Source organism: Oncorhynchus kisutch, linkage group LG8 (genome assembly GCF_002021735.2).
Source record: "Oncorhynchus kisutch isolate 150728-3 linkage group LG8, Okis_V2, whole genome shotgun sequence".
Lineage (NCBI taxonomy): Eukaryota > Metazoa > Chordata > Actinopteri > Salmoniformes > Salmonidae > Oncorhynchus > Oncorhynchus kisutch.
This window is the reverse complement of record NC_034181.2, coordinates 11,957,245-11,981,191: the sequence shown is the minus strand read 5'-3', so window position 1 is coordinate 11,981,191 and position 23,947 is coordinate 11,957,245. Positions and strand designations below refer to the sequence as shown.

At 41.5% G+C, this 23,947-nt stretch overlaps 3 protein-coding genes across 4 annotated transcripts in view; 1 reads left to right on the top strand and 2 right to left on the bottom strand.

The window, feature by feature from the left end:
* The window catches only part of LOC109894953 (kinase suppressor of Ras 2), a 133,485-nt gene extending 122,779 nt beyond the window's left edge, over positions 1 to 10,706 (bottom strand). For both annotated transcript variants that reach the window (XM_031829678.1, XM_031829679.1), the window contains exon 1: positions 9,930 to 10,706. In XM_031829678.1, the coding sequence (XP_031685538.1) occupies positions 9,930 to 10,106 (177 nt within the window). In that variant the 5' untranslated portion in view covers positions 10,107 to 10,706. The remainder of the gene's footprint in view (positions 1 to 9,929) is intronic.
* Positions 10,707 to 14,835: 4,129 nt separating this feature from the next.
* Positions 14,836 to 15,822, bottom strand: LOC109896186 (glycine-rich RNA-binding protein GRP1A). Its single transcript, XM_020490480.2, has one exon. It carries the CDS (start codon positions 15,736 to 15,738, stop codon positions 15,250 to 15,252), a length of 489 nt encoding a protein of 162 aa, XP_020346069.1. The 5' UTR covers positions 15,739 to 15,822; the 3' UTR covers positions 14,836 to 15,249.
* A 45-nt stretch (positions 15,823 to 15,867) lies between these two features.
* LOC109896185 (replication factor C subunit 5) lies at positions 15,868 to 23,284 on the top strand. Its single transcript, XM_020490479.2, has 11 exons — positions 15,868 to 16,040; positions 16,330 to 16,394; positions 16,618 to 16,754; positions 16,938 to 17,017; positions 17,257 to 17,330; positions 17,726 to 17,885; positions 18,016 to 18,097; positions 20,167 to 20,296; positions 20,469 to 20,546; positions 22,681 to 22,735; positions 22,867 to 23,284. The coding sequence occupies exons 1-11, from the start codon at positions 15,994 to 15,996 to the stop codon at positions 22,964 to 22,966; spliced, it is 1,008 nt and encodes a 335-aa protein (XP_020346068.1). The 5' UTR covers positions 15,868 to 15,993; the 3' UTR covers positions 22,967 to 23,284.
* The last annotated feature ends 663 nt before the right edge of the window (positions 23,285 to 23,947 follow it).

Here is a 23,947-nt window from a genome sequence, read left to right as displayed (position 1 = left end):
ACCTAGTCAAGTTGGCAATTCACCTAGTCAAGTTGGCAATTCACCTAGTCAAGTTGGCAATTCACCTAGTCAAGTTGGCAATTCACCTAGTCAAGTTGGCAATTCACCTAGTCAAGTTGGCAATTCACCTAGTCAAGTTGGCAATTCACCTAGTCAAGTTGGCAAGTTTAATCAGGTGTGCTGATTAAATACATGGAATGAGTTGGGTGTCCCGTTTGAATAAGGCTGCATTAGATCAAACATATATTGAACCTATACAATGGTTGTTTACAAAGACTCAAACTACCTACAATAAAAAATTACTTTCAATCTCATCATCTGTATTTTAAGGTCTCCAAGCTTAGAACGTTTTCAAAGCTTAGAAAGTTTACAAAGTTTAGAAAGTACTAAATGTTTTCCAACTAAATGCAACAGAGCACTCATCATGACCTCGCAAGCTACTGTGCATAAAGTACACTACTGGTCAAAAGTTTTAGAACACCTTCTCATTCAAGGATTTTTCTTAATTTTTACTATTTTCTACATTGTAGAATAATAGTGAAGACATCAAAACGATGAAATAACACATATGGAATCATGTAGTAACCCAAAAAGTGTTAAACAAAACCAAATATATTTGAGATTCTTCAAAGCCACCCTTTGCCTTGATGACAGCTTTGCACAGTTTTGGCATTCTCTCAACCAGCTTCACCTGGAATGCTTTTCCAACAGTTTTGAAGGAGTTCCCATATATGCTGAGCACTTGTTGGCTGCTTTTCATTCACTCTGTGGTCCGACTCATCCAAAACCATCTCAATTGGATTGAGGTTGGGGGATTGTGGAGGCCAGGTCATCTGATGCAGGACTCCATCACTCTCCTTCTTGGTCAAATAGCCCTTACACAGCCTGGAGGTGGGTTGGGTCATTGTCTTGTTAAAAAAACAAATGATAGTCCCACTAAACCAGATGGGATGGAGTATTACTGCAGAATGCTGGTTAAGTGTGCCTTGAATTCTAAATTTGTATTTATTACCAGGTAGGCTAGTTGAGAACAACCGTTCACCTCATCTGCGTCTCACAAAGACACGGCGGTTGGAACTAAAACTCTCAAGAATCAGACCAAAGAACAGATGTCCACCGGTCTAATGTCCATTGCTCATGTGGCTTGGCCCAAGCAAGTCTAGCTGTGATTTAGGCACTGGCTAGCCCAGTTAGCTAACTAGCAACCTCACTAGCAGATAGTCTGAGGTGAAATAAATGCCAGCCAGCTAGTTAGCATAAGCTAACGCCTGCTAGCATAGCTAGCTAGCTAGCCCCCAGTTAGCTAGCTTGCAACCTCACTAGCAGAAAGTCTGAGGGGAAATACATGCTAGCCAGCTAGTTAGCATACGCTAATAACCCCCAGTTAGCAGGATTAGGGTTAGGGGTCAGAGTTCAAATTGGGCCCAGGGTTGGGGTTAGGTTCAGAATAGGGGTTAGAGTTAGGTTAGGGTCAGAATAGGGGTTAGGTTAGGGTCAGAATAGGGGTTAGGTTAGGGTCAGAATAGGGGTTAGCGTTAGATTAGAGTCAGAATATGGGTTAGGTTAGGGTCAGAAAGGGGTTAGGGTTAGGGTCAGAATAGGGGTTAGGGGTCAGTTGTCCAGCGTTCTAAAGATACTTGTAAAAATAAAAATTTGGGTGAGAGTTTACAAGAAAATATCTGATCGTGGTGGCTATGGCAGAGGCACTTTGTTGTGCCCTGAAAGCTATTGAAAATGGCCAGGCATTAAGGCCATATGTTTTATTAAATAACTAAAAATCCGTCAACTGTAGCCATTTTTTCCCTTTATAGTTTGTTACCCTAAGCATGGTCATCATCCACCTTCAATTTTTTTCTCCAAACATATTTGTTGTTGTCAGCAAACAGACATTGATCGTAGGGGGGCGTTTACCCCATGTTACCCCATATAAAACAACTGGTAGCTGATTAGTATGACATTGTAGTGTGCTACCTGTCCCAGACCTATTATTTGACCATGCTGGTCATTTATTAACATTTGAACATCTTGGCCATGTTCTGTTATAATCTCCACTCGGCACAGCCAGAAGAGGACTGGCCACCCCACATAGCCTGGTTCCTCTCTAGGTTTCATCCTAGGTTTTGGCCTTTCTAGGGAGTTTTTCCTAGCCAACGTGCTTCAACACCTGCATTGCTTGCTGTTTGGGGTTTTAGGCTGGGTTTCTGTACAGCACTTTGAGATATCAGCTGATGTACGAAGGGCTATATAAATAAATTTGATTGGATATTGTATTGCACATGCAATGTTTGAATTTCCAACTTTAATTACAGAACAAATAATTAAATTATTGCAGCCAGCTAGCAGTCTAAATGGACGCCCTGCGACACCATGTATAGCTTCTTGACTAGCCGGCTACCACCCGGTTACTCAAGCCTGCACCTAAGAGGCTGCTGCCCTATATCCACAGACATGGGATCACTGGTCACTTTAATGTTTACATACCGCTTTACTCATCTCATATGTATAAACTGTATTCTATTCTACTATATTTTGGTCAATGCCACTCCAACATTGCTCGTCCTAATATTTATATATTTCTTAATTACATTATTTTGATTTTATATGTGTGTGTTGTTGTGAATTGATAGATATTACTTCACTGTTGGAGCTAGGAACACAAGCAATAATATATGCTAAATGTGTGTATGTGACCAATACCATTTGATTTGAAATTATAGGCTTAAAATGAAGACATCATGTGTTTACAAATTAACTAGGGCTGGGCGATATATCGAATTAATTCGATAAATTCGAATGTATGTTTTTGCGCCTGCATCGCAGAATCGAGTTTTTTGTATTTTTCGTTTTTATGAGCGTTTATATCCACGTTCATGTTGTCTTTTTGATCTCGTCCCGTTCGCTCCTTCTGTGCTGTTCACCTTCCCATTTACACCAGAGATCTGGATATAATGACGAGTTGCTCAAGTCTCCGCCCTAACAATGGGAGTCGTTGTCCCAAAGGCGGGAAGACAGGCGACAATAGGTTCAAAATAAGCGCATAGAAACGCATTGGGTTTATGTTGGACAGATTTTGGCGCGCTTCGCCTCTTTCTCCCAAGCCCCTCCCTCTACCACTCCCAACAACAAAGATGAGAGATCACTTCTTCCTCTCTGACAAACGTTTTCCACTTGCTATTTGCTTTTGAGGTTTGGTCCAACAGAATTGGTTATATGGACACCAACACACATTGAGACATTATTTTACTGTAATAGAGGATAAGTTAACATTTCTAACGATACCCTGTAAATGTTTGAACTCCTCAAATTTCGAGCAGAGCAGACGCCAGTAAAACTGTATACCAATGAACATTCATTCTGGAAAATGAATGCTCAGTTTTTACGGTACCATGTATCGCCAGCAGCATTGTAGTCAAATAACGATTGTTATACTAGCTATTTAGTCTGTTTAATAAATGTGCAATAAGCATGAAACAATTACATAAGGAATCGGCAACTCGTTCTCATTCTGAGAAATATGGTTGGCCACTTGATTTCAACTCTGAACAAAGTGAACAGGCTAGCATGCTGTTCAAACAGTTGGAGACGGACAGAAGGGTGTGTTCATAACAATTCGACTGTTTTGCCTTGTTAACCGAATTCAGAGCGTGTGAAATTATACCTAGATCCAAGTTGGTTAAACGTGATATTAGCTGGCTACTTACTAGCACGTGGGCTTGTGCAAGAGAGGTTGTTTTTGAGAATGGTGTTCATCTTTTTATAATGCCTACTACATTGTTAGTGATTGTGCATTATGCATGATTCCGGTTAAATTTGTAACAAAAAAATTGCCAGATCAGTGATCATTGCAACAACAAAAAAAGCAGCTACAACTATTTGTATAAAATAATTATTGGGTCATATGGTTGTGGAATGCATATATTCAGCATGTGTATAAATTCACGAGCTCTGAATTCATTCAATTATTTGCTGACTGTTTTTGACTTTTAATTGTACAACAAAGCTTATTTAGAGAAAACATGTTTTAAAAAATGTAGATATATACACTACCATTCAAAAGTTTGGGGTCACTTAGAAATGTCCTTGTTTTTTTAAGAAAAGCACTTTTGTTGTTAAAATAACATCAAATTGATCATAAATACAGTGTAGACATTGTTAATGTTGTAAATAACAATTGTAGCTGGAAACGGCTGCGTTTTAATGGCATATCTACATAGGCGTACAGAGGCCCATTATCAGCAACCATCTCTCCTGTGTTACAATGGCACGTTGTGTTAGCTAATCCAAGTTTATCATTTTAAAAGGCTAATTGAACATTAGAAAACCCTTTTGCCATTATGTTAGCACAGCTGAAAACTGTTGTTCTGATTAAAGAAGTAATAAAACTGGCCTTCTTTAGACTAGTTGAGTATCTGGAGCATCAGCATTTGTGGGTTTCGTTACAGGGCCAAAATGGCCTGTAATTGAATGGCCTGTAGTCTATTCTTGTTCTGAGAACTGAAGGCTATTCAATGCGTTGAAATTGCCAAGAAACGGAAGATCTTGTACAACGCTGTGTGCTACTTCCTTCACAGAACAGCGCAAACTGTCTCTAACCAGGATAGAAAGAGGAGTGGGAGGCCCCGGTGCACAACAGAGCAAGAGGACAAGTACATTAGTGTCTAGTTTGAGAAACAGACGCCTCACAAGTCCTCAACTGGCAGCTTCATTAAATAGTACCCGCAAAACACCAGTCTCAACGTCAACAGTGAAGAGGCGACTCCGGGATGCTGGCCAGAACAAGAATAGACTGACGAATTTCAGAAGAAAGTTCTTTGTTTCTGGCCATTTTGAGCCTGTAATCGAACCCAAAAATGCTGATGCTCCAGATACTAGTCTAAAGAAGGCCTCTTTTATTACTTCTTTAATCAGAACAACAGTTTTCAACTGTGCTAACATAATGGCAAAAGGGTTTTCTAATGATCAATTAGCCTTTTAAAATGATAAACTTGGATTAGCTAACACAACGTGCCATTGGAACACAGGAGTGATGTTTGCTGATAATGGGCCTCTGTACGCCTAATAGTCCATTAAAAATCAGCGGTTTCCAGCTACAATAGTCATTTACAACATTAACAATGTCTACATAGCCTAGTGGTTAGAGCGTTGCGCCAGTAACTGAAAGGTTGCTAGATCAAATCCCTGAGATGACAAGGTAAAAATATGTTGTTCTGCCCCTGAACAAGGCAGTTAACCCACTGTTCCTAGGCCGTCATTGTAAATAAGAATTTGTTCTTAACTGACTTGCCTAGTTAAATAAAAACATGTAAATGCTGTATTTCTGATCAATTTGGTGTTATTTTAATAGACAAAAAAATGTGCTTCTCTTTCGAAAACAAGGAAATCTCTAAGTGACCCCAAACTTTTGAACGGTAGTGTATATATATAGTGAATCGCCCATAAGTTTACTTTACAGCCTTATTCTAAAATAGATCGTTTTTTTCTCATTGCTTTGTCATATGAGTGCTCTGGAGCAGGTTTTCATCAAATATCTCTCTGTACTTCGCTCCGTTCATCTTTCCCTCGATCCTGACTAGTCTCCCAGTCCCTGCCGCTGAAAAATATACCCACAGCATGATGCTGTCACCAACATGCTTCACCAAAGGAATGGTGCCAGGTTTCCTCCAGATGTGACGCTTGGCATTCAGGCCAAAGAGTTCAATCTTGGTTTCATCAGACCAGAGTATTTTGTTTCTCATGGTCACAGAGAGCGCTCCTTTTACTGAGGAGTGGCTTCCGTCTGGCCACTCTACCATAAAGGCCTGATTGGTGGAGTGCTGCAGAGATGGTTGTCCTTCTGGAAGGTTCTCCCATCTCCACAAAGGAACTCTGGAGGTCTGTCAAAGTGAACATCGGGTTCTTGGTCACCTCCCTGACCAAGGCCCTTCTCTCCCTTTTTGGTACTCTTTCCCCAGATTTGTGCCTTCGACACAATCCTGTCTCGGAGCTCTACGGACAATTCCTTCTACCTCCTGGCTTGGTTTTTGCTCTGACATGCACTATCAACTGTGGGACCTTACATAGACAGGTGTGTGCCTTTACAAATCATGTCCAATCAATTGAATTTGCCACAGGTGGACTCCAAGTTGTAGAAACATCACAAGGACCTGTTTTGGCTTTGACATTATGGGGTATTGTGTGTAGATTGATGAGGATATGTTTAAAATATATATATATATTTTAGAATAAGGCTGTGACGTAACAAAATGTGGAAAAAGGGAAGGTGTCTGAATACTTTCAGAACTCGGACTAGGTCCAATACAGCTCATTTATTCAAGGGGTGAATGGCAAACAGTGGGTCAGTACAGTACAGTAGCATATAATGCAACCAGAGAAACAAAGGTAAGCACTGGTTTGTGTGAAGGTTGTTGTCTTTCCACACTGGTGCTAGTGAGTGTGTTTTTTGAGCCGAAGGTTATGGTTACCATTGGGGTGTGGAGAGCTGATATTTGACCTGCTCCCATGGTAGGGCCAGAAATGTTTTGTCTGCACTAGGGAAAAGGTGTTGGCCATTGTAACTAGGGAGAAGGTGTTGGTCATCGCAACTTGGGAAAAGATATTGGTCATCGTAACTAGGGAGAAGGTGTTGGTCATTGTAACCAGGGCTAAAGTGTTGATCATCATAACTAGGGAAAAGGTGTTGGCCATCGTAACTAGGGAGAAGATGTTGGTCATTGTAACCAGGGCTAAAGTGTTGATCATCGTAACTAGGGAAAAGGTGTTGGTCTTCATAACTAGGGAAAAGGTGTTGCTCATAACTCAGATGGGTTGTTTTTAACATGAGACACATCTCCTATGATGAAAAAGGCATATGAGATACGCTATAGTCTGACGCTATCCCATGTGATATGGTATAGTCTGAACTCTGACCCTATCCCATGTGATATGGTGTAGTCTGAACTCTGACCCTATCCCATGTGATATGGTATAGTCTGAACTCTGACCCTATCCCATGTGATATGGTGTAGTCTGAACTTTGACCGTATCCCATGTGATATGGTGTAGTCTGAACTCTGACCCTATCCCATGTGATAGGGTATAGTCTGAACTCTGACCCTATCCCATGTGATATGGTATAGTCTGAACTCTGACCCTATCCCATGTGATATGGTGTAGTCTGAACTTTGACCCTATCCAATGTGATATGGTGTGGTCTGAACTCTGACCCTATCCCATGTGATATGGTATAGTCCGACCCTATCCCACATGCACCTTGCTTCACAACAGAGAGACACTGCCAAACAAAGCAGAATCACTATTGAAGAGCTTTTTAGTCCAGGACTAGGCTTAATCTGTGCCTGGGAAACTGGCCCACAGTTCAATAGATGAGCCATTCAAACATTCAGGAACCCCATATCGATCAATGAAGTTGTATTGCATTGTAGATTACTGTATGTTCTGTTTAACAACAGTTAAACTGTCCTTCAACAAGTATTGCACAGTAAGTCAAGACAGCTCTTTTGTGCAAAAAGTTGCAAATCAAAGTGAACCCAAAATTCCTCATATTGAATTTCTCCCTCATAATAACCTGTGATATAAGAACACACTTTTCAATGTCTTGAACTGTGCAGGGGGACATTTTACAAACAAAGTCATATATCACAGTTGCAATAGTCAAATGCTTTCCCATTTGAAAATAGTTTTCTATAATATTGCATATGTCTGTGTTAACACAGGACTTTGTTGGAGATACAACAAGTGCAGCAAGTAAAAGATCATGAATGAACTATGAGGTGCAACGAGTGCATGATTCTACTATAAGTGCAACGTTACCTGCCAATGAAGCCAGAAACCTGACCCGGCCTAGAGAAGACAAGTTAAAGGGGCATTCTGCAGTTCAAACAATACCAAAGATGACGCCCCACCACTGTTATGGTAAAAAGCTAAGGGGTAGGCTGCAGAAATGTAACCACTGTCAAATTCATAGACAAACAAACGTTTAGATGCAAGGACTGACCATCCATGATATTTTAACCATGTTTTGAGGCTATACTGTGTTTGTTTACACTACATTGGAGTTAAACAAGTTTCTATTTTGGGTTCTGATGGAATACAACAGTTGAACTAATCTCATGAGGCATTTCTAAATGATATTCTTCAAGAATCAATGGTTATATTTCATTCATTTAAAAGTAAAAAATGGATGTATCTATTGCAGATTGCACCTTTGACTGTATCTAATCTAAAGACCTTGTCCAACACACTTAATCAATCAATTAAATGTATTAATAACGTTTCTACATCAATAGCCTGACCCATGCCATGGCTAAAATCTGTGAGAGGCAACTGCTTAACCACGTTTGGCCCTCCATGAATACATTATAACAACATGCTAATATAATGCTATTAGAACTACACAGGAAGAAGAGCAACATAATGTAAAATGTTACAAAATATGACTGCCCAATCCTCTAGTACTGTGCCCTCTGCCTCAGAAGGCCCAAACAGTGTGCATGACAGCATGTGCAAACATACAGCAAACCTACCACCTAACTTAACAGGGCCATAAGGCCACATATAAATGGCAGACATGTCTTTTTAGAGTTTGAGTGCAGCCATGTTTTTCCTGACTGAAGATGCTGTACCTGCATGACACAGCACAGTTTCCCTGAGTCAAACTATTAGGCGTACATTTCAAAGTGGTGCTTTTGGTTGGTAGCTAGGGAGTGGGGAATGATAAACTGTGTGTGAACATTTGTTAGATCAAATACTTGTAACCTAGCTAGACATGTGGAATCTATTCAGCATGTTCCATTCACCCAAACAGGTAGACTATTAAGTTAACGAGTGGCCATAATGTACTGTAGTCCTAGCTATAGGGCCTAATGTAGTGTGTGTTTTCAATCTACTCCTCTCTGAAATTCAATTCAACTCAAGCAACTAGGTCTACATCTCTCTTCAAATGACGAAATATTGTAAAATGGTGTGCCTATATATTTCAAGTCCATACGAGAGGCATAGACGTGGATTTTTTCCCTTGTATCAGTGGGAAAACTACATGATTGAGTAAATGAATAAACAGTATATAGAGGCCTGCTATTCCTCCAGCTGTGGCCACTAAAACTTCATTGCACATCTATTACAGGCCTATGTCATCTCATTATGTTGAGGATAATGATGGTGCCCTTTTTAACTCACACATCATCAAGTCCCATCACATCGGACCTCTGTTTACATGTATTCCGTTTAAAATCACCCGCCTGTGTAACATACACAGGAATCTCTGTCATTTAAACCATTTAGGGCCTAAGTGCACCTGAAATGGATCCAGACCCCATTTTATTCATTTGGCAAACAAATCTATGTTTTGATACAAAAAAAATACAAAAAAACATTACACTGTCTTTGGATAACATCATGTCCATTACATAACGCAATTTATGGAATACCCTGTGGGCCAATTAAATCGGATCTCAATTTCACTAATACACACTTGCATAACATTGTTCCAATCTAGCTGATGATATGCAGAGCATATTACTGATGATGATGATGATGATGATAATGATGATGAATCGTAAACAGAAAGTGTTTAGGCCTCAACGTTCTCAGGGAGAATTCTGATGGAGAAGAGTTCTAAAGCTGAATAAACCACCTTCTTTCCACCACCTGCAGAATGCGCAAGACCACAACAGCCTGCTCACTGCAGCCAGCTTTTTCTTCATTTATTACACTGCATAAAACACATCTAGGCTGTATAACATAGGGGGGAAAACAGTATTCCAATGTTATAGTCAACCATTTTAACGACATCGAATAATGTACATTGATGTTGATATAGGCTATGATAGACGTGACAACCAACCCAACAGTGATTTTGATCAAAATACATGATTAGCAGCCTCAGCGTAGCAGTAGCCTTTTCATTCTACGGAATGGGTGCTTTTGCCTACCTCCAGCGTTCGTATTTCTTTCTGTGTCAAGTCGTTAGATGTGGCACATTTGGTCCTCAATCCCTCCAAACTGGAAATGCTTATGTCTATCATATTTTGCACCAACTCGCACTGCTGCAAGGCTTTTTGCAAACTCAGACGCTGCTCGTCGCTTTTTGTCATATTCTTCTCGTCCATTGCTTGCGAGCTGTGGTCGTTTATTTATGTGTACTTCAAAAAAAAATCTACTCAGAAAATAAAGGTGGAAAAAACTCCATGAAATAAAGCGACCTGCAAAACGCCAGCAAACGTGGTGGTATATTATATTATGTACATTGGTTTACAGATGAGATGTGATCTATGTGAAAGGCGACTCCATTGCAACAGTCCTTGTATTTCCTGGTGGTGGTTCATCAAGGTGTTTCTGATTGAACCTGGTACTGATGCTGAGGGCTATATCATCAAACACAATCTGCAGATAGCGTAGGCTACCTCCACAACAGAAACAAAAATCAGAACACAACCGATCAAGCCTCAGGTAATAAATCCATTGAGCGTTGTTTATTCATTTCAAATAAAAAAACAACGCATCATAATAACATAAACGGATCCATTAAATTAAAGCATCGTCATATAATCATTTTAAAGGTGATGCTGTGTGGATTGGGTACAGGTACTCCCCGTCTCCCTTGCCAGCAGCTGCATCCCGGGTCGCTCCCACCACCACACCGACATGTTTCCAGTCAATCAAATCTACAGCAAGGGGATCGCATCGCCCACGGAAGCAGCGGGAGGAGAGGCACCACCGCCGAGTGATGCTGCGTGGGGGAGGAGTTATCGCGAGATTATGTGCATCAGTGCGAGTTCACTGTTTGAACTCCGTTATCGATATGCTCCATCATCAGCTCCACATCAGCATTTTAAGGTGTTATCAGGACTTTTACACATTTTGTTAAATTACAGCCTTATTCTAAAATGGATTAAGATTAGATCCCCTCACCAATCTACACACAATACCCAATATTGACAAAGCAAAGGCATTTTTTATAAATAAAAAACGTAAATATCACATTTACATAAGTATTCAGACCCTTTACTCAGTATTTTGTTGAAGTACCTTTGAAAGCAATTACAGCCTCGGGTCTTCTTCAGCTATTTTCAGGTCCCCCCAGAGATGTTCAATCAGGTTCAAGTTCAGGCTCTGGCTCCGACACTCAAGGACATTCAGAGACTTGTCCCGAAGCCACACCTGCGTTGTCTTGGCTGTGCGCTTAGGGTCATTGTCCTGTTGGAAGGTGAACATTCGCCCCAGTCTGAGGTCCTGAGTGCCCTAGAGCAGGTTTTCATCAATGATCTCTCTGTACTTCACTCCATTCATCTTTCCCTCGATCCTGACTAGTCTCCCTGTCCCTGCCGCTGAAAAACATCCCCACAGCATGATGTTGCCACCACCATGCTTCACCATAGGGATGGTGCCAGGTTTTCTCCAGATGTGATGCTTAGCATTCAGGCCAAATAGTTCAATCTTGGATTCATCAGAGCAGAGAATCTTGTTTCCCATAGTCGCAGAGTCTTTAAGTGACTTTTGGCAAACTCCAAGTGGGCTGTCATGTGCCTTTTACTGAGGAGTGGCTTCCGTCTGGCCACTCTACCATAAAGGTCCTGATTGGTGGAGTGCTGCAGAGATGGTTGTCCTTCTGGAAGGTTCTCCCATCTCCACAGAGTAACTCTGGAGCTCTGTCAAAGTGGCCATTGGGTTCTTGTTCACCTCCCTGACCGAGACCCTTTTTCCCTGATTGCTCAGTTTGGCTGGGAGGTGAGCTCTAGGAAGAGTCTTGGTGGTTCCAAATTTCTTCCATTTAAGAATGATGGAGGCCACTGTGCTCTTGGGGACCTTCAATGCTGCAAAACATTTTTGGTACCCATCCCCAGATATGTGCCTGGACACAATCCTGCCTCGGAGCTCTACGGACAATTCCTTCGGCCTCAGGGCTTGATTTTTGCTCTGACTTGCACTGTCAACTTTGGGACCTTATATAGATACGTGTGTGCCTTTGCAAATCATGTCCAATTAATTTAATTTATCACAGGAGGACTCCAAACAAGATGTAGAAACATCTCAAGGATCATCAATGGAAACAGGATGCACCTGAGCTTAATTCTATTTTTTTTTATACATTTGCAAAAATGTCTTAACTGTTTTCACTTTGTCATTATGGGGTACTGTGTGTAGATTGATGAGGAACATTTTTTATTTAATCAATTTTAGAATAAGGCTGTAACGTAAAAAAAATGTGTAAAAAGTCAAGGGGTCGGAATACTTTTTCTGGTCATTTTTCAGAGAACAAAATTGGGATAATTTTAAAGATACATTTAGGCTATTCTGTTTACATGTGCCCTTTTAAGCCTACTTGTAGATTTCTTGCCAGACACACACACACCACTAAAATAACCATAGCTACATGTGTTATGGTTGTATACTCCAAATGAACTGCAACAGTTGTCTGTCTGTCTGTCTAAATTAAATTACAGAACGCTGAAAGACACTGAGTAGGCTGTGCCAACATCTCTCACTGAATTATAGCCTATTTTATGACAGTATTTTCTCTTCTATTGGTGGGGTGAAATAAACAGGGGAAAGATTTTGGGTTGTACCTGCGGGTCAACTTGAATGAGGCCGGTGGTGGGCAACCAGAGATTTTGGACATTTCCTCTGTGTCAGCAGGCGGCATTATTGTGTCTCGCTGCTGGACTGAACAGGTTTTGGTGCTTTGTGTGTCAAGACAGAATGAAAAATATAGCTGTTTGGCATCTATAGGCTACACTGCACACAGACCCTATTCTAGAGTTCACTAGAAACACTGTACAGTCTATGTGTTGTACAGTGTGTGATCATAAGGCCAATAATGGCCAATCATAAGGGCTTATATACAGTGAGCCTCTTACAATAATCTGAGCCGCCTAAAATATTCGGACAAAACCGACAATAAAACAACCATTCTCTTTGATGTGTTTTTGTGGCACTCAGTCGTGTCTCATTTAGTGTAGACATCATATCTGACATGTTCTAACACTTGATTCAGGTTTTTATTTTTTATATTAAAAACAACATTCAGATAAATGTCACTCAGACTTTTTGATAAGCAGAGCATGTTTTATAGGAAAGTGCTATTAGAAGCTACATTCGCATGTATTTCCCAAGAGTCAGGTTTTGCCAAAATAGTATTCTGATACCTACCTCTCTGTACAATCCAAATGGCAGTAGAGATGACTTATTTGTCTGAAAAAAAAGGATGGACAACAACTAAACTTTTTTTTATTTTTAAATCAACCGTGGGGGTTACTTTTCCCGTCAGGAAATCTCTAACTCTTAGCCGGCCTCTGCCCAGTACCCTGTCCTGAACTTTAGACACTGTCACTAGTCGGCCTCTGCCCAGTACCCTGTCCTGAACTTTAGACACTGTCACTAGTCGGCTACCAGCCTGGTACTCTACCCTGCTGCCATATGTTTTTTACCTTTATTTAACTAGGCAAGTCAGTTAAGAACAAATTATTATTTACAATGACGACCTACCCCGGATGACACTGGGCCAATTATGCGCCGCCCTATGGGACTCCCAATCACAGCCGGTTGTGATACAGCCTGGAATCAAACCAGGGTGTCTGTAGTGACACCTAAAGCACTGGGATGCAGTGACTTAGACCGCTGTGCCACTCGACAACCATGTAAACAGTCATTGAACACGGGTCACTTTAATAATGTTGACATACTGTTTTACCCACTTCATATGTACATACCATATTCTAGTCAAGGGTCATCCTATATAACTACTGCTGTACACACCATTTCTATTCACATACTGTCCATACACACCATTCACATTCATATACTTATTTCTATTCCAGGCTGATATTACGTTAAGTTATTTTCTTTTTAAAAACTTTTTGATTATGTGTGTATTATTGTATTGCTTGATATTGCACTGTGGGAGCTCGAAACAAGCATTTCGCGGCACCTGCGATAACATCTGCGACACTGCGTATACCACCGATAAACTTTGATTTTGAACAGGGGGGATTTCTTAATTTTAGAAGCCTTTGTTCTGGCATTAGGGTATATATATATTTAGAAATGACAAGCAAACGACTGACTTGGTATCGGCCTTCGACATTCGTTATTGTGTAACTGAAAAATTACAAAATATACCCTCTTGATATTACGCGGTCGTCACTAGTTATCACAGTCATAAATCCTGCCTATTTCTACAATGTATCTTCAAATGTTTTAAACCCTAGCATCACTTTAACCACACTAATAACCTTATACCTAAATTCAGACCAAAAAGCTACAATTTCTCATGAACCTTTACGATAAAGCGTATTTTAACTTTGTGGCTGTGCGCTCTAGTGGAAACGACTTTTCAGTTGTGCGAAAGCGACGCCCGCTTCCGCTTTACTTCCGTATCCAGTCCCGTACAATCAGATACTTAAATTCGTGAAAACGCGGTCATTTAAGATAGCTAGCTATATACATACTATTATATTCGTGTTTGTGGGCGAATTTAGTTCTACCGAAAGAATTTAATGAAGACTTTCGACACACCTTAAGTCTTACGGGGCAATCTGCAGTTGCGACATCCATTTTTGGATTCATAAAATATGCACCCTTCGACTGTTGAATATAAATGCTATGCCTCACGAGCCCAAAAAACAACTTGCACATCGTTTAAAACTCCCGATAATGGTCAGTCCTAATTTGCGTGGTTATATCGACCCAGGCCCACCCTGCAGTTTTGTACTGAGGGGGTGGCCCTGTGGTTGTAACTGCGGATTGCCGCGTTAAGGCCCTTGGCAGAATAAATTCAACCACAAACATGAGTCATTTTATGGATTGAAACAATTGGTTCACGAATAACATGAGGAGAACTTGTTTTTCCAAAGAAATCGTTTAATAGGTTCCATAAAGCCAAAATTGACACAAAAAATAATGTTGAGGATACAAACAGAAAGTACAAAGGTGGAATGTTACTGGGCAAGAGAACATGAACTTTTCACATGGTTTGGAAATGAATGGCTGACACACGTGGCTAAATTGAAAGACGCTCGAGCTAGCTAGCAAGCTAACTTAGCTAATTAAACACAGAATAGGACTACAAAAGTCATCCGGTCAACAACAACACGTGGACATTTCTTGAGGAGCGCATCTTTTAAATACAGCCAGCCAAGGGATGATCTTGAATCGGAGTTTTACTCGTGTGCAGCATAACGTTAACTGTTGTAGCTAGCAGTCTCTGTAGGATCCCCGGCCTAGAACGGTCTCCGTAGCCTTCCTGGGCCCAACCTATTGATTGTCCCTGTATCCGCCACCAGAGGAGTACCCGCCTCGGCCTCCACCGCTCCTGTATCCACCACCACCACCACCACCACCTCCGTATCCTCGGTCTTCTCCGCCATAGCTGCGGCCTCCTCCGCCACCACCGTAACTCCTCTCGCCTCCACCATATCCACCTCCACCGCCGTATCCACCACCACCTCGGGAACCTCTGTATCCACCGCCACCTCCACGACCTCCACCACCGCCCTGGCCTGCCTCGTTCACACGGATGGTTCTGCCGTCGAGAGACTGGCCGTTCATTGCATCCATAGCGTCCTTCGCATCCTCGGGATTGTCGTACTTTACGAAGCCGAATCCACGAGGCCTTCCTGTTTCTCTGTCCATGATGACATCACATTTAGAGATATTTCCATACTTTGAGAACGCTTCTGCAAGAGATTGCTCTGTGGTGTCGAAGCTCAGGCCACCGACGAAAAGTTTTCCTTCGTCGGACATGTTTCTTTGTCTTTTGCGGACTGAAAAAGAAGAGCTGCTACTTGGAGAGGAACGTCGACGGAAAAGGAAATGGCAGCATGCCGCGAAATATTATAAAGAGTCATTTGACTCCGCCCACAGTAAAACAACGGATGCGATTGGTTGCAAACCTGCCGTAAACTGTGTATCGTAATGTGATGCACGTTTTGTTGAAGTAAAGCGCGCCATTTGGATAATATATTGGTGAAAATTGGAGAACAAATTGAATCGATTCAAATGGCATCGATTGGCAAGATACCGTTGCAGTCAAGAAATTTGCCGTGGTAAATTGAGCTCATTAGCTAGCCGGTGTCGGATGCTAGCTAACTAACTAGCTTATTTATTGACAGCAAGCATGCTAACTAATTAGCTAGCTAGCTACGTTAGCAGGCCTAATTAGCTCGACAAAACCCCAATCATTGTGTTAATATGTTTCCCCTGCCTATACGGTGTAGCAAAGTGTTGTGATTTGTATTTTAGTTGCCTTGTTTGTTCGTGCACACCACCTCTTCCCTGCTTACAATGTAGCCACGCATGCGCGATGCTGTCTGACATTTTACATCTTTATTTTAGGGTTGAGAAATACAGGCCACAGACCCTAGATGACTTGATTTCTCACAAGGACATATTAAGCACCAGTAAGTATGTTTTTTTCAGTCTTTGAAACAACAGGGATGGAACTGCTGCTGTAGAAAACCTGACCTTTATTCATTCCAACAACAATTCATTTCAAATATATAGTCAAGTGAATTCATTCAAAATAATGTTTTCATTCTCAAATGAACTACAGTAGTGTTTTTTTGTTGTATGAGTGCATATGTAACAACATATTTGTCGGAACCAATCCTTTTCTCTTTTCAGTCCAGAAATTTATCAGTGAGGACAGGCTGCCACATCTCTTGTTCTATGGACCCCCAGGCACAGGGAAAACATCTACTGTTCTCGCCTCTGCCAAGCAGCTCTACAAGGAGAAGGAGTTCAACGCTATGGTCCTGGAGGTACGTAATAACTCAGCCCTGATATGTAGAATTAACAAAGACAAATGCTGTGTTCATAACACTGCACTTGAGGGTTGTCATGTTTTCCAGTGAGCAATATTGATTCTTAACATTCAATGTTAGTGTGCGGCATACATAACTGTTCGCGGTGCATCAATAATGCATACATTTATTTATTTGCAGCTTAATGCGTCAGACGACAGAGGTATCGATGTTGTACGAGGACCCATCCTGAGTTTTGCCAGCACTAGGACCATATTCAAGTATGACAATAATGAATAATACTTCAAAAGGTTTTGTTTCCTTGCAGTCACTGACAGGTCTGTATTTGTAGAGAAGTAGGTCTCTTATCTACCAGTAGTTGTCTACCATATTGCAATCAGTTTCCAAGTCTTTTCAGCGAGGACAAAGAAACACAAAGGATTGCAAGTACCCGTGTCCTTAGACAACCCTGACTGCAATTGACAAAATATGTGTTTATTTATTTTTCTTTGTCTTCCAGGAAGGGTTTCAAGTTGGTGATACTGGATGAGGCTGATGCCATGACCCGGGATGCCCAGAATGCATTGCGGCGAGGTAACCATCTGTTTTGAGTTGTTCACCTGCTGTGTACCAACTGGCCAAATGAGCTGCCTGTGAGCTAACCAGTAATTCTCACTGATGAAAATATCTGCTTACTGTAACATGGGGACATGAGACAACAAGCAAATGTTAAATGCATTTGGGAGCGGTACCGCATATTAGCCAGATTATTTAGAATATTAATGTGCTACAATTGCTTGTAATAGATGCCATTGATTTAACAGTTCACATTGTATATTCTACATTACAACATTTTAATGAGCATATGCCCACTGAACGTCAAATCATTGACATCCATTTCTCCCTGCCGGTTTCAAATCCTATTGCTACCTCTCACTTCCCCCTCTACCTCTCTCTTCCCCCTCTACCTCTCTCTTCCTCTCCTACAGTCATTGAGAAGTACACAGAAAACACCAGGTTCTGTTTGATTTGTAACTACCTGTCTAAGATCATCCCAGCCCTGCAGTCTCGCTGCACCAGGTTCCGCTTCGGACCCCTGTCTCAGGACCAGATGATACCCAGGCTGGAGTTTGTTATCCAGCAGGAGAGGTGAGGGGGCTCAGGAGTTAATGGGTCAGGGGAGGTGAGTGGGGCCGGGGGAGGTGAGTGGGGCTTGGGGGCCGGGGGAGGTGAGTGGGGCCTTTTAATCAGAGACGCATGTCTGCTCTTGTCCCTGCAGCATTGATGTAACTCCAGATGGAATGAAAGCTATTGTGACCCTGTCATCGGGAGACATGAGAAGATCCCTAAACATACTGCAGGTATGGAAAGAGTGCTACCGGTGTGTAGCTAAATGTGATTAATTGCATCACAGTGTTGAGTTTTTATTGCTGGTCTAAATGTATTGGCTAGTGGTGGGCGCCAAAATCGATAATTCGATACTGCTCTTTAATTATTTACTTTTTTTCTTTTCTTTTTTTAACGTAAAAATAAAACGTTTTTTTTTAAACTGTATTGTTGGTTAAGGGCTTGTAAGTAAGCATTTCACTGTAAGGTGACAGATACAACCGGTACCTGCTGTAATTCAGCACATGTGACAAATAAAAATGTATTTGATATAGTTTGGTACCCTATATATTACATGACTGTTCCTGTAGCCATAAAACTGACCTTACAGGCTCACAATTTAGCATACTTATTGGCCTGCTGAATAATGGTTGATTGTATTCAACTGGTTAGGTAGGTTCAGACCCCCTGAACATTCACACCAGGCCCAATGGGCAGTCAACAAGCAGTTGTCTGAATTTCACAAAGACTTGGAAGTTAACAGAAGATGAACACAGCTGCAATGTTATTGAAAAAAAAAAAACTACATCTATACTGAACAAATATATATAAAGCAACATGTAACCATTTGAAGATTTGACTGAGTTACAGTTCATATAAGGTAATCAGTCCATTGAAATAAGTTAATTAGGCCCTAATCTATGGATTTCACATGACTGGGAATACAGATATGCATCTGTAGGGGCGAGGATCAGAAAACCAGTCAGTATCTAGTGTGACCATCATTTGCTTCATGCAGTTCAACACATCTCTTTCACATAGTTGATACGACTGTTGATTGTGGCCTGTGGAATGTTGTCCCACTCCTCTTCAATGGCTGTGCAAAGTTGCTGGATATTGGCGAGAACTGGAACACGCTGTCATACATATCCCAAACATGTTCAATGGGTGACATGTCTGGTGAGTAAGCAGGCCATGGAAGAACTGGGACATTATCAGCTTCCAGGAATTGTGTACAGATCCTTGTGACATTGGGCCGTGCATTATCATGCTGAAACACGAGGTGATGGCGGCGGATGAATGGTACGACAATGGGCCTCAGGATCTCATCACGGTATCTGTGTTCGTTGTCCGCGGCATATGCCTGCCCATACCACAACCCCACTGCCACCATAGGGCACTCTGTTCACAATGTTGACATCAGTAAACCGCTCGCCCACACGATGCCATACAAGAGTGCGGTTGTGAGGCCGGAATGGACGTACTGCCAAATTCTCTTAAACAACGTTTGGGCAGCTAATGTTAGAACAATGAACTTTGAATGATCTGGTAACAGCTCTGGTGGACATTTCTGCAGTTAACATGCCAATTGCATGCTCCCTCAACTTGAGACATCTGTGGCATTGTGTTGTGTGACAACTGCACATTTTAGGCCTTTTATTGTCTCCAGCACAAGGTGCACCTGTGTAAGGATCATGCTGTTTAATCAACTTCTTGATATGCCACAACTGTCCGGTTGATGGATATCTTGGCAAAGGAGAAATGTTCATTAACAGGGATGTTAACTTATTTGTGCACAAAATTTGAGGGAAATAAGCTTTTTGTGTGGATGGACAATTTCTGGGTTCTTTTATTTCAGATCATGAAACATGGGACCAACACTTTACATGTTGCGTTTTATATTGGTTCAGTGTATATTGTTTTAAAAAACTGCAACTGATATGGATTTTCCATATCGGTGCCCAGATTCTGAGTACACTCCTTATGGTTGATTTTCCATATCGGTGCCCAGATTCTGAGTACACTCCTTATGGTTGATTTTCCATATCGGTGCCCAGATTCTGAGTACACTCCTTATGGTTGATTTTCCATATCGGTGCCCAGATTCTGAGTACACTCCTTATGGTTGATTTTCCATATCGGTGCCCAGATTCTGAGTACACTCCTTTATGGTTGATTTTCCATATTGGTGCCCAGATTCTGAGTACACTCCTTATGGTTGATTTTCCATATCGGTGCCCAGATTCTGAGTGTACTCCTTATGGTCGATTTTCTTTTTGTTATTTCTAATGACTGACTGATTCCTTTCCCATGTATTTCTCAGAGCACCAGCATGGCGTATGGGAAGGTCACCGAGGATAATGTGTACACCTGCACTGGTCACCCACTACGATCCGATATCGCCAACATCCTGGACTGGTCGCTAAACAAGGACTTCACTTCCGCTTACAACCGTATCCTTTATTCTCTCCCACAACGATATCTGTTACCACAAGTTATGTTTAGCCTACTCTTTTCAACAACCAAATGGCTCGTTAATATATATATCATGAATTCCTGGAATTATACTGAAGGACAAATCCCATCCTTGATATTGAGAGATGTTCCTTAGCTTCTGATCCACAGAGATTCTCCAGCTGAAGACGCTGAAAGGCCTAGCCCTGCATGACATCCTGACTGAGGTCCACCTACTGATCCACAGAGGTAAGGACTGGACTGGTGGCAGTAAACCTGTACACTGCTGTGGTTCTAGAGATTTCCATACTGTATGGGATGGGTATTTCCATTGAATGCATCACAGGTACAATCACTGTATCCCCAAAGTCTGAAGTTGTATTTTTTTTATGTGTTAATTGTTGGGGTCTTTTTAATGTGTGAATTATATACTAGATTATGGACTTAAAAAAAAAAAAGATTGTCTGGCCGGGCAGGGCCTAGTTTACTGTTATCTATCTATAGTTGATAGATCTATTCTAAACATACTTCATACAGCACATTATATGAGAGGCGAGCTGCTGGGAGAGCGAACTGCATAGTGATGTTTTCTTCCTCTGGTTTCCCGGGAGACCCCTCGCGGTTGCCATGGCTGCCAGTGTTCTCATTGTAGAATGAATGGCTTGCCAGTGTTAAGTGTGGCACGCATCACTACTGCAACGTTTTAGCCTGACAGTGAATGCCTGTTTTCTTATTTCTGAAGTTATGTGTTTCACTAAGCTGTCTTGGCAGATTCATCAGGTGTTACCATAGAGGGCCTGTGAATTATAGCACTGATACCTTTTATGATGCAATGATATATTTTTTGAGGGATCTGGTACACTTCTGTACCGTATATTAGAGATGTCACTCCTTATATAACAGTAAAATGATACAGAATAAAGGAATGGGGTTTCCTGAATGGAGTACAGAAATTGGAGAGTGATTTTAGCAACGCATTCAGCTACCTGAAGGTAATGCTAGAGAAGCATGGAAAACTTGGCAAAAGGAGCGTGCAGGGGCCTAGATTTAAAAGGAGCGTGCAGGGGCCTAGATTTAAAAGGAGCGTGCAGGGGCCTAGATTTAAAAGGAGCGTGCAGGGGCCTAGATTTAAAAGGAGCATGCAGGGGCCTAGATTAAAAAGGAGCGTGCAGGGGCCTAGATTAAAAAGGAGCGTGCAGGGGCCTAGATTTAAAAGGAGCGTGCAGGGGCCTAGATTTAAAAGGAGCGTGCAGGGGCCTAGATTAAAAAGGAACGTGCAGGGGCCTAGATTTAAAAGGAGCGTGCAGGGGCCTAGATTTAAAAGGAGCGTGCAGGGGCCTAGATTTAAAAGGAGCGTGCAGGGGCCTAGATTTAAAAGGAGCGTGCAGGGGCCTAGATTAAAAAGGAGTTGGAGGGAATTGCTTGTCTGTGGTACTTCATCAAATCTAATGTTCTATTACCAATAAAAATGGCAGTTAATTTATCAATACGTAGAATAATGATTGCCGCCAATGAATTCGAAGACAGTAATGCAAGCAGCTTGCATACTTATCTGTGTTGTAGTCTGATTGGCCGAGCTTTAGCTCAGTCACGCCCACTTGAGTCCAAGTGTGAAAGAAGGTGTGGCTGAGTTAGGTTCTGTTCATAAAGAATTATGTCCATAACTGCCTGTACTTTCTTTGTGCAGTCACAAAACCTGTTTCAGTGTTCGTCATTTCCTTGCGGTTCTGTAGATACTAACATTGACATGTTAATAATCTGAAATTCATGTCACAAAGCAAAGTGAAAGCCATACTGTAGCATAATTAATCAAATTGGGACCACTGGATATCAGAGATACTCCTCGACACTCTGTATCCTTCGGTAAAAGAGCATTTTAAGGTTTTTGTAAATTTGAGTGTCTTCACTGTAGCAGTCCGGTTCCAGGGCCGAGTCTCTGACACATCTCTTTGTTGTGTGAACGTGAATGGCCTTCCATTGATTGGGAACCATTTGGGGCAGCCTCCACAGATGCTAATTCCTTTGACATTCAAACTGCAGCCATTTGACGGTAGTCTGTAATCTCGTTTTGAAAAGGAGGAAGATGAGGAAGAAGGCTTGCTTCTTAGCTGGGTGATTTCCTGGTGTGAGGTGAAGCCATTGAAGAACAATGGGTTTTTTTCTCCCCCATGGAGAGGTGTCTCCTCCTGTGACTTGTGGAGATTGGTCGACGCCTCAGTCCTGTGTAGATGCAGATTGTAAGGATAAGGGGTCCTTCCTGGTCAGAAGATGTGGATGAGTTCGTGGGGCGGGGGGGTCGACTCTGCCCTAAGATCAAAGTCACGAACTGGTGTAACGCCATTTTATGGTGCATGTTTTGAGAGTGTTTGTTGATTTCTTACAGTGGACTTCCCTCCTGCCATTCGGATGGGCTTGCTTATCAAGTTGGCAGACATTGAGTAAGTGCTCATATCTTCAGTATGGTGGTTATATACCCATCAAATTGTATACCTTACTCATTGTAAATCCCTCTGGATAACAGCATATGCTGAATGATTTAAATGTAAATTAAGATGACTAATTTTTCTAGGTACCGGCTGGCCTCTGGAACTAGTGAGAAGATCCAATTGAGTTCGATGGTGGCAGCTTTCCAGGCAGTGAGAGACATGGTGGTCAATGAGGCTGCCTAGACCAGTAGTCCTCAGTCACAAACGTCTAGTACACAGAGGTCACCTACTTTGGTCCTGGAGAGCTACAGGGTGTGCAGGCTTCTATTCCAGCCCAGCACTAACACACCTGATGCAATTTCTACATTGCTGGTCAAGACCATTGTTCGTTGAGTTAGTGCTAACTGACTTAAAGGCTTTGATACCCTTTTGTTCACAAAAAAAAAATTCATTTCACTCGAGACTAACTTCATAAAAACATACTTGTGCTTGTCTGCTCAATATTCCTGTCTGTATTTACATTTTGATATTGATTGTCAAATAAAATGGTTTCTTATGTAATCTAGTGTCTTATTGTATGCTGTGTACGAAAGTCATTGAATAACGTTTCAGTAGACCAATTTACTGTACACTGCAAGCTTTAGATTTACTCTCAGTAAATGTACACATTTAAATAACAATACACACTATAATAGTTATCATACAATATACCTCTAGCACAAAAATGTAGATTAGTTGTTCTTGATAGTAATTGTATTACATTGATGTAAATTAACCTGAATGTTAGGATTCAAGACTTTTAAGAGTAGAGTTGCATGTTTGAGTCACTTAACTATTTGCAACAATTAGCATTTTGACATCCTGAGAGATTTCTTTGAACAAAAAGCTGATCAGACAAGACTGATTTTTGTCTAAACCACAAAGTAGAACCCTTGCCTTCACCTATTCAACCATAACTTCAGAGAAGATCGGAATGAAAGATGCATCACCTCAGGGCCCTAGAAAGTTCCGTCACTTCTGTCATACAATATTCCCACCATTTTGTTTTGCTTTCCAAATGGAGGAAAATAATAAGCTTTCCTCCCTTGACTGCTATCATTAGTTATTCAATACTTCCAAATAACTCACATTTCAAATGGATGCCAATAATCCAGGCTGCCTCACATCCGGCCATGATTGGGAGTCCCATAGGGCGGTGCACAATTGGCCTGGTGTAGGCCGTCA

Coding starts and splice junctions, on each gene's coding strand:
- LOC109896186 (XM_020490480.2), bottom strand. CDS start 15,738: ATGTCCGACGAAGGAAAACTTTTCGTCGGTGGCCTGAGCTTCGACACC.
- LOC109896185 (XM_020490479.2), top strand. CDS start 15,994: ATGGCATCGATTGGCAAGATACCGTTGCAGTCAAGAAATTTGCCGTG. Junction 16,041..16,329: donor CAGTCAAGAAATTTGCCGTG/GTAAATTGAGCT, acceptor TCTTTATTTTAG/GGTTGAGAAATACAGGCCAC. Junction 16,395..16,617: donor CAAGGACATATTAAGCACCA/GTAAGTATGTTT, acceptor TTCTCTTTTCAG/TCCAGAAATTTATCAGTGAG.